This window comes from Psammomys obesus, unplaced genomic scaffold (assembly GCF_907164565.1).
Source record: "Psammomys obesus unplaced genomic scaffold, mPsaObe1.curated_primary_1811, whole genome shotgun sequence".
Lineage (NCBI taxonomy): Eukaryota > Metazoa > Chordata > Mammalia > Rodentia > Muridae > Psammomys > Psammomys obesus.
The window spans coordinates 28,663,244-28,675,698 of record NW_026596095.1 but is presented as its reverse complement, the minus strand read 5'-3'; the positions used below and the strand labels follow the sequence as shown (position 1 = coordinate 28,675,698).

At 34.6% G+C, this 12,455-nt stretch overlaps 1 protein-coding gene across 1 annotated transcript in view; it reads right to left on the bottom strand.

Moving 5' to 3' along the window:
• Unc5c (unc-5 netrin receptor C) overlaps window positions 1–12,455 on the bottom strand; it is a 307,297-nt gene that overhangs the window by 138,052 nt on the left and 156,790 nt on the right. The window contains exon 2 of the mRNA XM_055628168.1: window positions 4,238–4,459. Coding sequence (XP_055484143.1) covers window positions 4,238–4,459 — 222 coding nt within the window. The remainder of the gene's footprint in view (window positions 1–4,237; window positions 4,460–12,455) is intronic.

Sequence of the window (12,455 nt, the reverse complement as noted above, 5' to 3'; positions counted from 1 at the left end):
AACGTACTCTGCATTTCCTCCAGTTTTTGGACATATGAAAGAAATACAAGTTGGTTTAAATGATGAAAAAGCAAATGGTAAGTGTAATGAGGGCTTTAATGATTAGCCTTCATTTTTATCTTTGCTAAAGGAGTGAAAACAATCATTTGTTTCATACCTCAGGGGACGAGAAACTACAGAATAGTTCCAGAATTTGAGGGGGACACTATTTTTTCTGTCTTATTTAGCTTGAAACCGAGTCTCAAGATCTAGCCTAGAACTTGCTATGGATCCCAGGCCTTGTCTTGAACTGACTGCAATCCTCTTGCCCCAGCCTTCTGAATGTTGGGATTGCAGATGTAAGCCAGTGGGCTAGGAGTAGCTGAAAGAACTCAAGATCTCTGCTCTTAAAAATGTTATTTTTTCACTGTGAAAGTATCTTTGCTAGAGACTTTGTTGAATGAAATTAATTATTCTTAGTTGCCAGGAAAAATGTGATTGGTACTAAATATGTTTGCATGTGTTCTTCTAAGGAAGATATATCTATAAAAATGAATGTATTTGCCATGACTTTTGTCTGTTCTGTCAATTAATATCAAATCTGTGTTTTTTTTTTAAAGACACTTAAACTATTTCTGTTTTGCAATGTATTTAAAGATTTAATGTATTCTAATATTTCATGCTATAAAGAAAACACCATGGTCCACTCAAAATAACAAGATCAAAATGTTAATGTACAGAGCTGAGGACCCAAACTGCAGATGAATCCAGTTTTATGGAAACATATAAGCAAATAAAGAAAAGCCACATAGAATTCTATTCCCAATCCATTCTCAGGGTTTTTGGTCTCAGAAGATAGCAAAGAACTAAATTTAAGAGACCAAGAAATTCCTACACAGTTTGTCCAGACTGAAGATTTATGATAGCTGGCAGGGAGCTGAAATAAAATGTTGTGGGCTGTTTTGTAGATTTCATTATTTATGATGAAAGTAATATATTCAAAGGACTGAAAAAAATCAAACAATAAAAGTCTCAACTCATCACCCTAGATTCTTAGCTGTCAACTTCTTGATGTGCATTTATGTAGAAGATTTCAATTTATATACAAAAACATGTGTATCCTTTTTCATTGCACAGTGGTAATATACAATGGGAATTCTGTGTTGTTCTTTGGTTTTGTGTTCAATTTTATTTGACAGAATTTTGCATAGTTTCACAAGTGGAAAAACTTCACCTAAAAAACATTATAGTAATCCAATCTAAGAATGAACATAATCAACAGGGCAAATCGAACAACTTGCAATGGAAAAATCAGTGTATATACAGAATTTTACTTGAAGGACATCCCTAGACTCATTTACTGCAATGAAGGAGATATAGTTATTCCAATATTGGTGATATTTTTACACTGTCATTGTAATTTGTGCAATTAGATTCCTTTCCCTATAATTCCATGTTCAAACACTGGTTGGTTTTGTTTTGGGTGCTGGTACATTTTCTAAAATATGATTTAAAAGATATTTACATAGTATCTAAGTCACATCTTTGAGTCATATTCATCAATATGTTGATAAAAGTTTTTAAAAATACTCTCCTTGGCTCTGTTTGTAGGGTTTTTAAATTAAACTTCATAATGATTTCCTATAAGATTTTTTTTTTGTTTTGTGTTTTAAATTAAAAGACTTGACTTCCCATTATTGATACTCAGTTATCAACCAATAAATGGCCAAAATAAAAATAGTGATGGTGATTATGATAGTGGTAGTAGTGATTGTAGTGGTGGCGCTGCTGGTGCTGGTGGTGGTCATAGAGTTGCTGATGTCACGCTAGAACATCTAGAACTTTCTCTAAATGATGAACTAGGATGCATGTTTCGTGTATCCATTTCTTTCCTTTTTAACTTCCTACCTTGCTATCTCATGTGCCAATTATCTTTTAACTGGCTAAAATAGCCATTATAATATTCTAGAAGTTTTAAAGTATTTTAGTATTTTATCTAAGCAAATTTTAACTGTTAATCTGTCTTCTGTCTCCTGTGATGATCAAACACCTTTTAATGGCTTTTAAAAAAAAAATGTTTATAAAGATTTTTTTGATTGTGCTTATATTTCAGGTTTCATTCAGCTATTCTTGGAAGTTATTCTACATAAACCGGGGTAATCTTATTAAAGCACTTATAAGTAGCACATATCTCAAATCATTTATTTCTTTTATTCAGGAACTATATACACATATGTGTGTTCTGTACATACACAGTTTTTACAACTGAGTAGAATTTGAAATTTTTCTTTCTAATGCTGGGTGTGAATCTCAGCGGTGGAGTCTATGCCCCACTGATATTCTAACTGGTGTGCCTCATTACATTTGAATTTGAATTGGCTACCTGTACCTAAAAAATTAACAAGTTAAACAATTTTGACCAGCTAGTTTTTTTTTTTTGTATTCTCAATATTTGTAAATTTTTCTTTGAAACCACTTGTTTTCCATGTTACAAAATGATGCCACATGTCATAAGTGCTAATTTTTTCTCTTTCTTTGTAAGCTGTATACATCTTAATGATCTAGGTTACTTAAGACACTTGTTAATATGTTAGTGTGAGTCACTCAGTACTAGCGTCTGGAGATCCTCCTCTTATATGTGTCTAGTATGGCAACATGAGGATGGTTACTAAATTTCTTGCAAAGTTTCATTTGGAAATTAAAGCCAACAAAAAATGTGATTTTCTCTCTGATCTCAGGTACTGAAATTTTTTCCTTAATTCTTATCCACTCATCCTGTATTTGAGTGAAAACATGTAATCATTTTTTGTTTGCAGTTACATAAAAGGTAACTTGAATTATTGATATACACACAATTAATTTTGTGTGTAGAACATAGAAAACCAGTATTTGGAGAATACTGGTGTGTGTTACTAACATACTGAGAAGTTATCAGAAATGCTGAATATGAATATGAGAAGTTCTATTTTTATTCATAATCTTCCTATATAGACATTTTTATTAATTATTAATGACATGCCTAAATATATTGTGATTCTTATTTTTAGATTTTGATAACTTGCACTCATCATTAAAAGCCTTTGTATTTGAAATCTTTACAAACAAATGAGCTGAAATCAATAAAATTCTATTCACTTGAGATTTTTGTCAACATCTGGTAGAGTTATTTTCTGAGTAATTAGATGAAGAGGTCCGGCATTTCCTTCATGTAAGCTTGCCCATTCTTGGATAATCAGTTATTTCTGTAGTCAGCAGCTTACAGTCAATGAGCATACTGATTAATAAATGACCAGCAATTATGCTGAGATGCTACTTGATTTCCTGACATTCCACGTGGTTTTTAGAGTCGCCTCTTCTCAGTCAATAGCCTAGTCTAGGTCTTCAGTTACCATCTCTTCAAATGACATAGTTGTAGGGAGGTTGAAATATGTGCTGTTATTTGCTGGTCTGTCCTTGTTTTGGGTTAAGCCAACAGTTAGGCACAAACAGAAATTATCTGCAATTTTGAAAACCTGAATCTGCTTTTTGTATATGGAGGTATCTGTGAAAGATAAGATGTAAAAAATGATTTCCATTTCAGTCATTTTATTTCCTTTTAGTTGGATGTTGGTTAATAATGTCTTCATATCTACAATATATATCTTAAAGTCATAATATTACAGATTTACATCTGAATTTTTACAGTGCTATTTTCCCTACTGGGTATGAAGACACTTAAGCCACAGAAGAAAGATATCTATCTTTATAATTTGAGAGAAATATGAGATATTACATAACTATCTTTAATTTGTAGTTGTGAAATAAAACATCATGAAAGATTCAGTAATAACTATTTTCAAGTACTAAATTAAAATGTTATATAAAGTGATATCCACTCAGTATGTGGATCAATATTGGGCAGTGATGCCAACAAGCACAATGTATTCCCATTTGCACATTTTTCCTGGGTTTTGGGACATATGCCTTTGACTACTATGCAAGTGACATTCAAAGAAATTTGTGAGGATGTTTCACCTTAATTCTATAGGTTCGATATTATGTATCTCATTGAACAGTCTGTAGTGTGGCAACAATAAAGCATTGATTCCTCATGGCTTGCTTTGCATTGCACAGAATGAGATCATTAATTCTTAACCAAACTGATTCAAAGCTTTTTGCCACAGAATGATGACTCCGTTCTCAGCTTCTCTAAATAAAGCTGTCTTACAACAATAGCTCAGTGGAGTAAACACGCCCCGGACCACAATCCCAAACTCACCAGAGTTTTCATCAACTCTCTCATCTACCACGTGGTCCTTCTGATGAACCCACTCGCTGTTGCACTTGAAGTAGATCTGGGTGGCGGGGCTGGCTTTACAATACAGGTTCACAGGCTTGTTCTTCACAATGTATGCTTCCTCCGGCTCAATGAGGAAGTGTGGTAATGGCTCGGGTGGGTCAGATGGAAAGGTTTCTGGGAGTTCATGAAAGAAGTCATCATCTAGTAAAGGAAGAGAAAGTGGAAAATGGTCAAAATATGGCAACTTATCTTTTAGTTGTTAATTTTTTTTAAGAAAATGACTTTTACTGAAAAATGAAGTTCTTGAATGCTTATTCTGTGCAAAGCAATATTTAGAAATATTGACTCTTTGCTTAGCAAATAATTTGGATTGTTATTCTACTTTCTACACATGACAGAGCTCAACCCCGGGAAGAACACATTGTACTGAAAACACAGAGAATCAGTAGCAAACTGGGAAATGAAGACCAGGGTCTTGTTTTCCACAGACGATGCTGTCTTCATAACATATTGTGTGTTTCCCAGTGTACAGCGTTACTATGGAGACCTGAACCAAGGGACTGCAGAGAGGGCTCAGTGGTTAAATGCACTTGTTGCTGTTCCAGAGGACCTGGGTTCAGTTCTCAGCAACCACATGGTGACTAAGAGCCATTCATAACTCCAATTCCCGAGACTCTGATGCCCTCCGAGGCTTCAGATGGACACTTTGCACAATACCCATACCCAAATATAAATAGTGATACAAACAAAATGACTCTGTTAGAAGCACAAGGCTTGTAGTAATAATTAAATTCTTTGCAAAGATCTGAGCAAAGACACTAGAAGGTGGATTAATGTTCTCTATGTACAGATTCAAACTGATCATTTCTAAAGATGCAGTTGATTCTTTCATGCAGTTGAAAATATTCGCCAAGACTTAAACTGTCTAAGCACGAGCAGTGCGAATGAGTGCATCAAGCTCTAGGGTAGCCGTGGTAGCAGAGCTCTCTGGTCTACTCTTGACATTTTACTTCACATGTTACACGGTATTATGTGACTATTAGAAAATTGTTTAAACTCATTATAAACAAATTCATTTTTATAGCTTTTGAAAATTGTCAAAGTGCTATTCCCCACTCTGATATTTCAACATCACTGCATAAGTCTAATCTAAAATCATTGGAAATTCTTGTGTTCATGTCGCCTCCATGTCCTTCTACCGCCACCCCCTTCCACAGGACTTCCCGAGCTCCACCTCCAACACAGTCAACTAACCGAGGCCTATGCAGGCTTATAGAGATGGAAGCACCAACCAAAGAGCATGCATGGACTGGACCAGGCCCCCTATACATATGTAGCCAATGGACAATTTGATCTTCTTGTGGGTCCCCTAGCAAGTTGAGCAGGTGCTGTCTATAATATGAACTCTGTTGAAAGCTTTTTTATCACTACCTCCTAATGGGGCTTCCTTGCCTGACCTCATCAGTGGATGAGGATGAGCTTAGTCCTGATGCAACTTGTTGTGCTGGGGTGGGTTGGCGGGTGGAGGGAGGCTCTCCTTTTCTGAGGAGAAGGGGAAGAGGGATAAGGAAAAAGGAATGGGAAGGTTGGAGTGGGAGGAAGGGAGGAAGGGGGCTATGATCTGGATGTAAAGTGAATATATAAATTAAAATAAAATCATGGAAAGATTTATACACTTTGAAATATTGTTTTTCTTAACTTAGATTCCACATGATTTCAAATTTTAAAAATTATTTGTGTTTGTTTTAATAAAGCCCAATAATATTTTATAAAATGATAACTGTCCTTTTATTATGTTATATGTTATGTCTGAAAATTATATTCCTATGAGGGACAGAAAAGAACAAAATATCATTAATCCATAAATATGCTAATATTGTGTTTTAAAAATTATGGCTCAAAGGTAAAAAAAATGCAGTTTACAAGTTCTCTGAAGGTGCTGTTGTACAGCAGCAGTCCTGGTATGATATTGGTGTTTAGAGATTGGCTGCGCAGATATTACCTTGAAACTCATTCTATTTGCATTCAGTTACTACCCCATTTTTGGGAGCTAGCCATTGGTGAAGTGGACATCTGTCCACTAAGAAATCTGGCCTGTGACTTTTTTCATCTAGGTCATGGGATAGCTTTCAAATAGTAATTACACCCAGTCATTGCCAATCTGTTTTGCAGTATGAATTGGCTTTACTTGAACCACAGACAAAATTAGTCTTTGAAGCAGCTCCACGATAGTCAATTCCTGACATTGGAGAGATGATGTCTGCTCCAGCTAGGCTTTCGTTTGTAGTTCACTTCCTTGATATACTTCCTAATGGCAAGGCATCATTTCTAGGTTTTCCACTGCTGACAAACAAGGACACAAACTGTCAGTGTACTAAAGAATAACCTTGTTTATATCAATTTCAGCTCCACTAGCCAATATGCAAGACCACTCAAGACCGCTCAAAAAAAAAAAAGAGCTAAAAAAGCAAAGGGATAAGGAACTAACTATTGACAGATCCGTCTGTACAAATTTGAGGTCTTAAATGCCTTACCCAATCTTTCTGTCATCTTCAAGAGCACTTCCTTTTATATGTGAGGATGTAGTAGGCTGATAATCAATACAGCTATACAAAATGCCACACACAAATTCCAGTGAAGCATAGCTCTGGTTTCATTATTATTCATGAAAGCAAACAAGATGGTAATTCTAGTATATTTCACTTTTCTTTGGATTGTGTTTGCACACATACAAGCATAAAAATGTAGTTAAAACTACACATTCACTCAAGCATGTAAAGGATAAATGGATGTATGTTCGAGCTATTGTTTTAAGTGAAGCTTGTTCCTTTAAAAGAAATGATTACAAAGTACTAGACAATTACACACATCTATTTATTCAGCATTGTAGCCTGTGTATTTGTATGTTTATAACACATAGAAGGAATTCATAGACACTAAAATTCAGTTATCTCACCTTGCCAAAAACATGCATCTCTTTATTCTCATTATTTTATTACAATTATGGAGAAGATGAATAATAATGGAAGATAAAAAAAATCACATGCATATTTTCAAGCTAAAAGAGGCTCAGTGAAATGTCATTCGGAAAAGTAATGATTTAATAAATATCCAGAACACATATGAGCAAACCAATTGGGCATTACCTTAATTTTGAGTTTTACCATAAAATAATCATTGCAAGTGAAAGAAATTAGCTCGTGTCTTGGTTGGAAGTCTCATAATATTGGTTTGTCAAGTTGCTTGTTAACACTGAAAATGAAATATAATAAGGAGTCATTTCCGTCATAAGAAATAACCTTTTCTTCATGTGATGGAACTTGTATTTCTATTGTATTTCTCATCTCTTAGTGTTCTTCTAGAGAGTTGCCTTAACAAACAACAGTCCATTAGCTTGATATTTTTGATGGTGTCCATATTGTAAATTCCAATTTACAGTCTAAATAAAATCACATTATACATTATGCTTTATTTCTAGTGCTCAGTTCAACTGTAGAAATGACAATTACACAAGAAATTTCAATAGTAGATATGTGTGGTGAAATAAACACAACAACAGGCCGATTCTTAGTAGGCTCATAGACTGTTGTGAAATTTCCACTTCTCCGCTTTCACAAGATGCCTTGTATGCCAAGCCCAACCTCCTAAGCTAGTATAGATAACACCATCTCGATCTCAGTAAACATACTAAGAAAATACTTTCTGATTCTTGCTCCAGATAAAAATTCCAAGAGTCAGTACTCATTTTACAGATAGCACATGTTTTTTTTTAAATAAATTTTATCTTAAAACTTTATCTAAAGCATTTTTTAAATAAACAAACCAGTTCCCCTTGACTAAAGTGATATTCTAACACTCATAGTATCTAAATCTCCAGCATGTGCTATGTCTATGTATATTTAATAAGGATAACAGTCAGCTTCTAACACCTCTGAATCTACATGAACATGTAGCTTCTTTGCCCCTTGCATTTGCTTCTCACAGAAATGGTGAAATCTAACCTCTTACTTTGCCAATCAGTTTTATGCAACCATCAATAACCTTGAAAAGACTAAAAATACTCAACAAATGTTTAACACTAGAATGGAAATAGCATGATGTTGAAGATTATATTATGTTCATGTTCATTTTCATGTTTTCAAAATATTTTAAAGCTTTTATGTGCATACATGTGCGTGCTGGAGTTTATGTACCGTATGTTTGTGCATGCACCTATGGTAGCCAGAGGGTACCATGTCCTCGGAAACTGGAGTTACAGGTGGTTGAGAGATGCCTAATAGGGTTGCTGGGAACACACATAGAACTAGCTGGATAATTCACGTGGCCAAATGCAGAACAGAAATTCAAGGATTCTCGTTAAAATTCATGAAAAATTTTTGGAGAATGAAAGAGGAATATTAAATGAGGCCCTTGTCCCTTGAAACAGCACAGGTCACATTAGCTAAGAATTCAACCCTATCTACTGATGAAGTTAACTGGACATTCTGTTTGACAATGTCTGAACAGACATGACAGTATTTATAGTGGACATTCATGGTGAAACCTAATTGGGATTTTGCACATTTTTAAAAGGTGTATTTGGTAGTTTCTAAAAGACATGGACTTTTAGACTGAGAAACCTAGGCTCTAGTCAATTCCTTGCAATTGAAGAACTATGGTAGTCTGTGCAGTCTTCCCTTGAGAGCTACTCTTGTTCCCATCGACTGTCCTGGCCATCAATAAAAACACCCATGTTATGCAGAGGCCAATCCGTCAAGAAAAATAGGCCGCTTGCAGTCTGAGTGGGTAGACTACTTACTGAGATCTCTTCTTACAACCTTATAGGTTTTACTCTTTTTTTTCCTGTTTCTTAGTTTGTATCAAGAGATTTTTAAAAAATATTTAATTTTACTTTATGTTCATTGGTGTTTTGACAGTATCTGTCTGCGTGAGGGTGTCAGATCCCCTGGTACTGGAGTTACAGATAGTTGTGAGCTGACATGTGGGTGCTGGGAATTGAACTCAAGTCTTCAGGAAGAGCAGCCAGTGCTCTTAACCACAGAGTCATCTCTTATTTTCCCATTATTCACTTTATTATTCCGTTTGCGGTCCCCCCTCCTCTTCTCCGAGTCCACCTCCCCTCACACACTCCTGCTCCCCAGGCTCTCCTTTCCTCTTCAGAGAGAAAGGAAGTTCCCCCTTGGGTACCAACCTGCTCTTTCAGATACTATTAGTCACTTTCAGATACTATTAAGGTCCTATCACAAAACTTGAGATATTAAGGAATAATCCTGTGTTTTCCCTCCCCAGAGAGATCAGTAATAAACTCCTCACTGCTTCATAGCTAAATATGTGCTATCAGGGTAATAGTAGGAACCTGGTTTACACAGCTTCAGACTGTAAACTTACCTTGTACAATATATTTCATATATTCTAAATTATTTTTTATGAAAATGTATATAATTTCAACTTGAAATTGAATGTACTAATTTAGGCAAAATGGTTTGAGTAATGAAATTAAGTTCATGTATAGTTTATTCATATTATTCACATTAACACAGTAAAATTCTCATGGTGATTTTCCTTCTATATGGTGAATATACCTTCAATCAAAGGCCAGATATGCCTTTTTTTATGAGGATAGAGCATTATTGACTTAATTTTCCACTTTCTACCATTACTTAATAATGGCATTCCAAAAGCAGTACTGTTTTTATCCAGGTATCAGTAAATCTTATCATTTCTGCTTCTATTATGCCATACAGGCATTGGCTTTTTCATTTATATACAAGAGAGGAAAGCTTTGTACCATGTATTATCTTTATAGACTTTCATTCCACCTAATACTTGACAGGAAAATATTATGCTATGAACATCAATCTAGGAAGCTTTAGGTTGCTGGTTTTATTGCTATATCAAGCCTTAATTTTCATCAACTTAATACATAAGTTTCTACATTTCTGAATCACACGACTTAAACTGTTATTGCTCATAGAATGAAATATAGGACCATTATCTCTTTGTCTGAGACTTGAATCATATTCTTCTAAAATGGAATTTGCTTCCAAAGAACTTGAGAGCAATTTAAAATGAATGACTGAAAAGCTAATTTTATCTGCATTTGGCCACCCATCCATCAGAAAGATAATGTATGATAGATTACAAAAAAAGCAGCTGGAATTAACTGTTTGAAAAAGACTCTAGGCTATTTTTAATACTTTGATTAAAATACCCTTTGGAAGACAAAGGCTATGATCCATACATCAAGAACACACATCACTAGATTCACCATTTAAATTCAAACAGTTGGATCAACAATGCCTTAAATGTATTACATAGTTTGGATCTACTGAATATTTCTACCTTCAAAAGAAAAACTTTTTACTCTCAAAGAATTATTTTCTACATCCTTCTATTACTAGGAGCAATGTTTGCCATTCAGCTACTTCGAAGTAGAAGGGCCTCCTTGTGTCCCAGGTGGTTCTGACCTCTGGCTTCCATACTATGAAATCCTCTTATTCTCTTGCTTGTTACCTCCTCTATGTCATTTCCACTGTGCACCTGGAAGAAACATTTAAAAAGCTCTTATGTTCTCGTCCTCATATAATCTACCATGTACAAGGTAAAGAAAGTGGCCAGTTTTATATGCTGAATTTTTCAGCTAAAATTTTGAATAATTAAGAGTTGATAAAAGCACATTTACACACAATATTGAGAGCACAAGTGGACACCAGGATCAAGAGTATTTGCAATGTAATATATTATTATATGTCTATATTTATAACCTCTTTTTATATAGTATGTATATTTCTGAATCTTTGAATCCACACTGTACACAAAGTAACAGAAAAAATTGCATATATGTATATAAATATATTCACTGAAGCACTGTTTATTTTAGCCCCACACAATATATTACAGCAAAAGCCATTTGAACTTATTTGAATGAGATTGAACATATCTAACTGAAGTACTGTTTAATAGGTTTTGAAATATCCAATCATGAACATGCCGTTTAGTCAATAAAAATAAAGATGCAGTCTTGTAAATGTTGACTAAACAAAGCAAAGTTTTGGCTAATATTTTATTCTGTATCAACAGGAGGGGAAGAGGTTGTAGATACGCAAGTGTGTGCATATCCATGAAGCTGGCTGCCCTGTCAGGTCAGAGGGCATACAAAGAAAAACCTTACAGCTGTTACATGCAGACTTTAGAAGTCATTACTTCTGGGACAAAAAGTACATGGATTGATGGGGAATGATTATCTTTTATTTGAAGATTTTTCAAATCCACCACAGCTGGTGCAAATACATACGTACGCACATACATATATATATATATATATATATATATATATATATATATATATATGCTTTTTGAGCTTTTGTTCAAATTAAGAGATAGAGAAATTAGATAGGTGTCACATATAAACTAATTTCTGCCTAGACTAACACCTTAGGATGCCATGTTAGTTACAGCTTCTGAAACCAACAGCACTGACTCCAGTAAAAATTACTCCACATCTCTGCTAAAAGCTGTGCTTTCAGACAGTGACACTTGTATTTCACTTATATTTACTTATCCCTAGTTTCACTTTATTTTTCTCCCAATTTTGCCTTAAATTCTTCAGTTTCATGATCTATGACTCTGAATTCATAGTTTACTATTCTTTTCCAATTTTTTTCAGGAATCCATATTTGACAATCACTTTCCATAAGATAGCGTGGTCCATACTGTTGTGGCTGAAGCTATGTTTAAGTAGATAAAACTTAAAGATGAATGTCCTTTTCTGGTCTCTGTAGTTGACCGGCAAATGGATGGTGCACAGACATACATAAAGACAAAATATCCGTAAACATAAATACATGAAAAGATAATAAATAAATAAAACGCATAAAATAGTTTTAAAAGAACTTCATAAAATCTTTTAAATCATTGACAGACAAATAAGACAACCTAAGCTTGAGGGTGATTTCATTACTAATGAGAACTATATATAGAGAAGTCCCCCATAGCTGTGAACATTCAGTGTTTAATGTATTCACAATGCACATTCTGGTGACCTTCCTTGAAAATTGTCTGAAGTGCTCAGCTTTTGTGTTGACTGTGCCAGGCTTTGGTTTCCAGGTGTCACGTGTTAAGTACATGTTCCCGTGAAGGTGTTTATGATGTGATTACGCTCATGGGTAAACTAGAGTAAGAACAACAACAATGACAA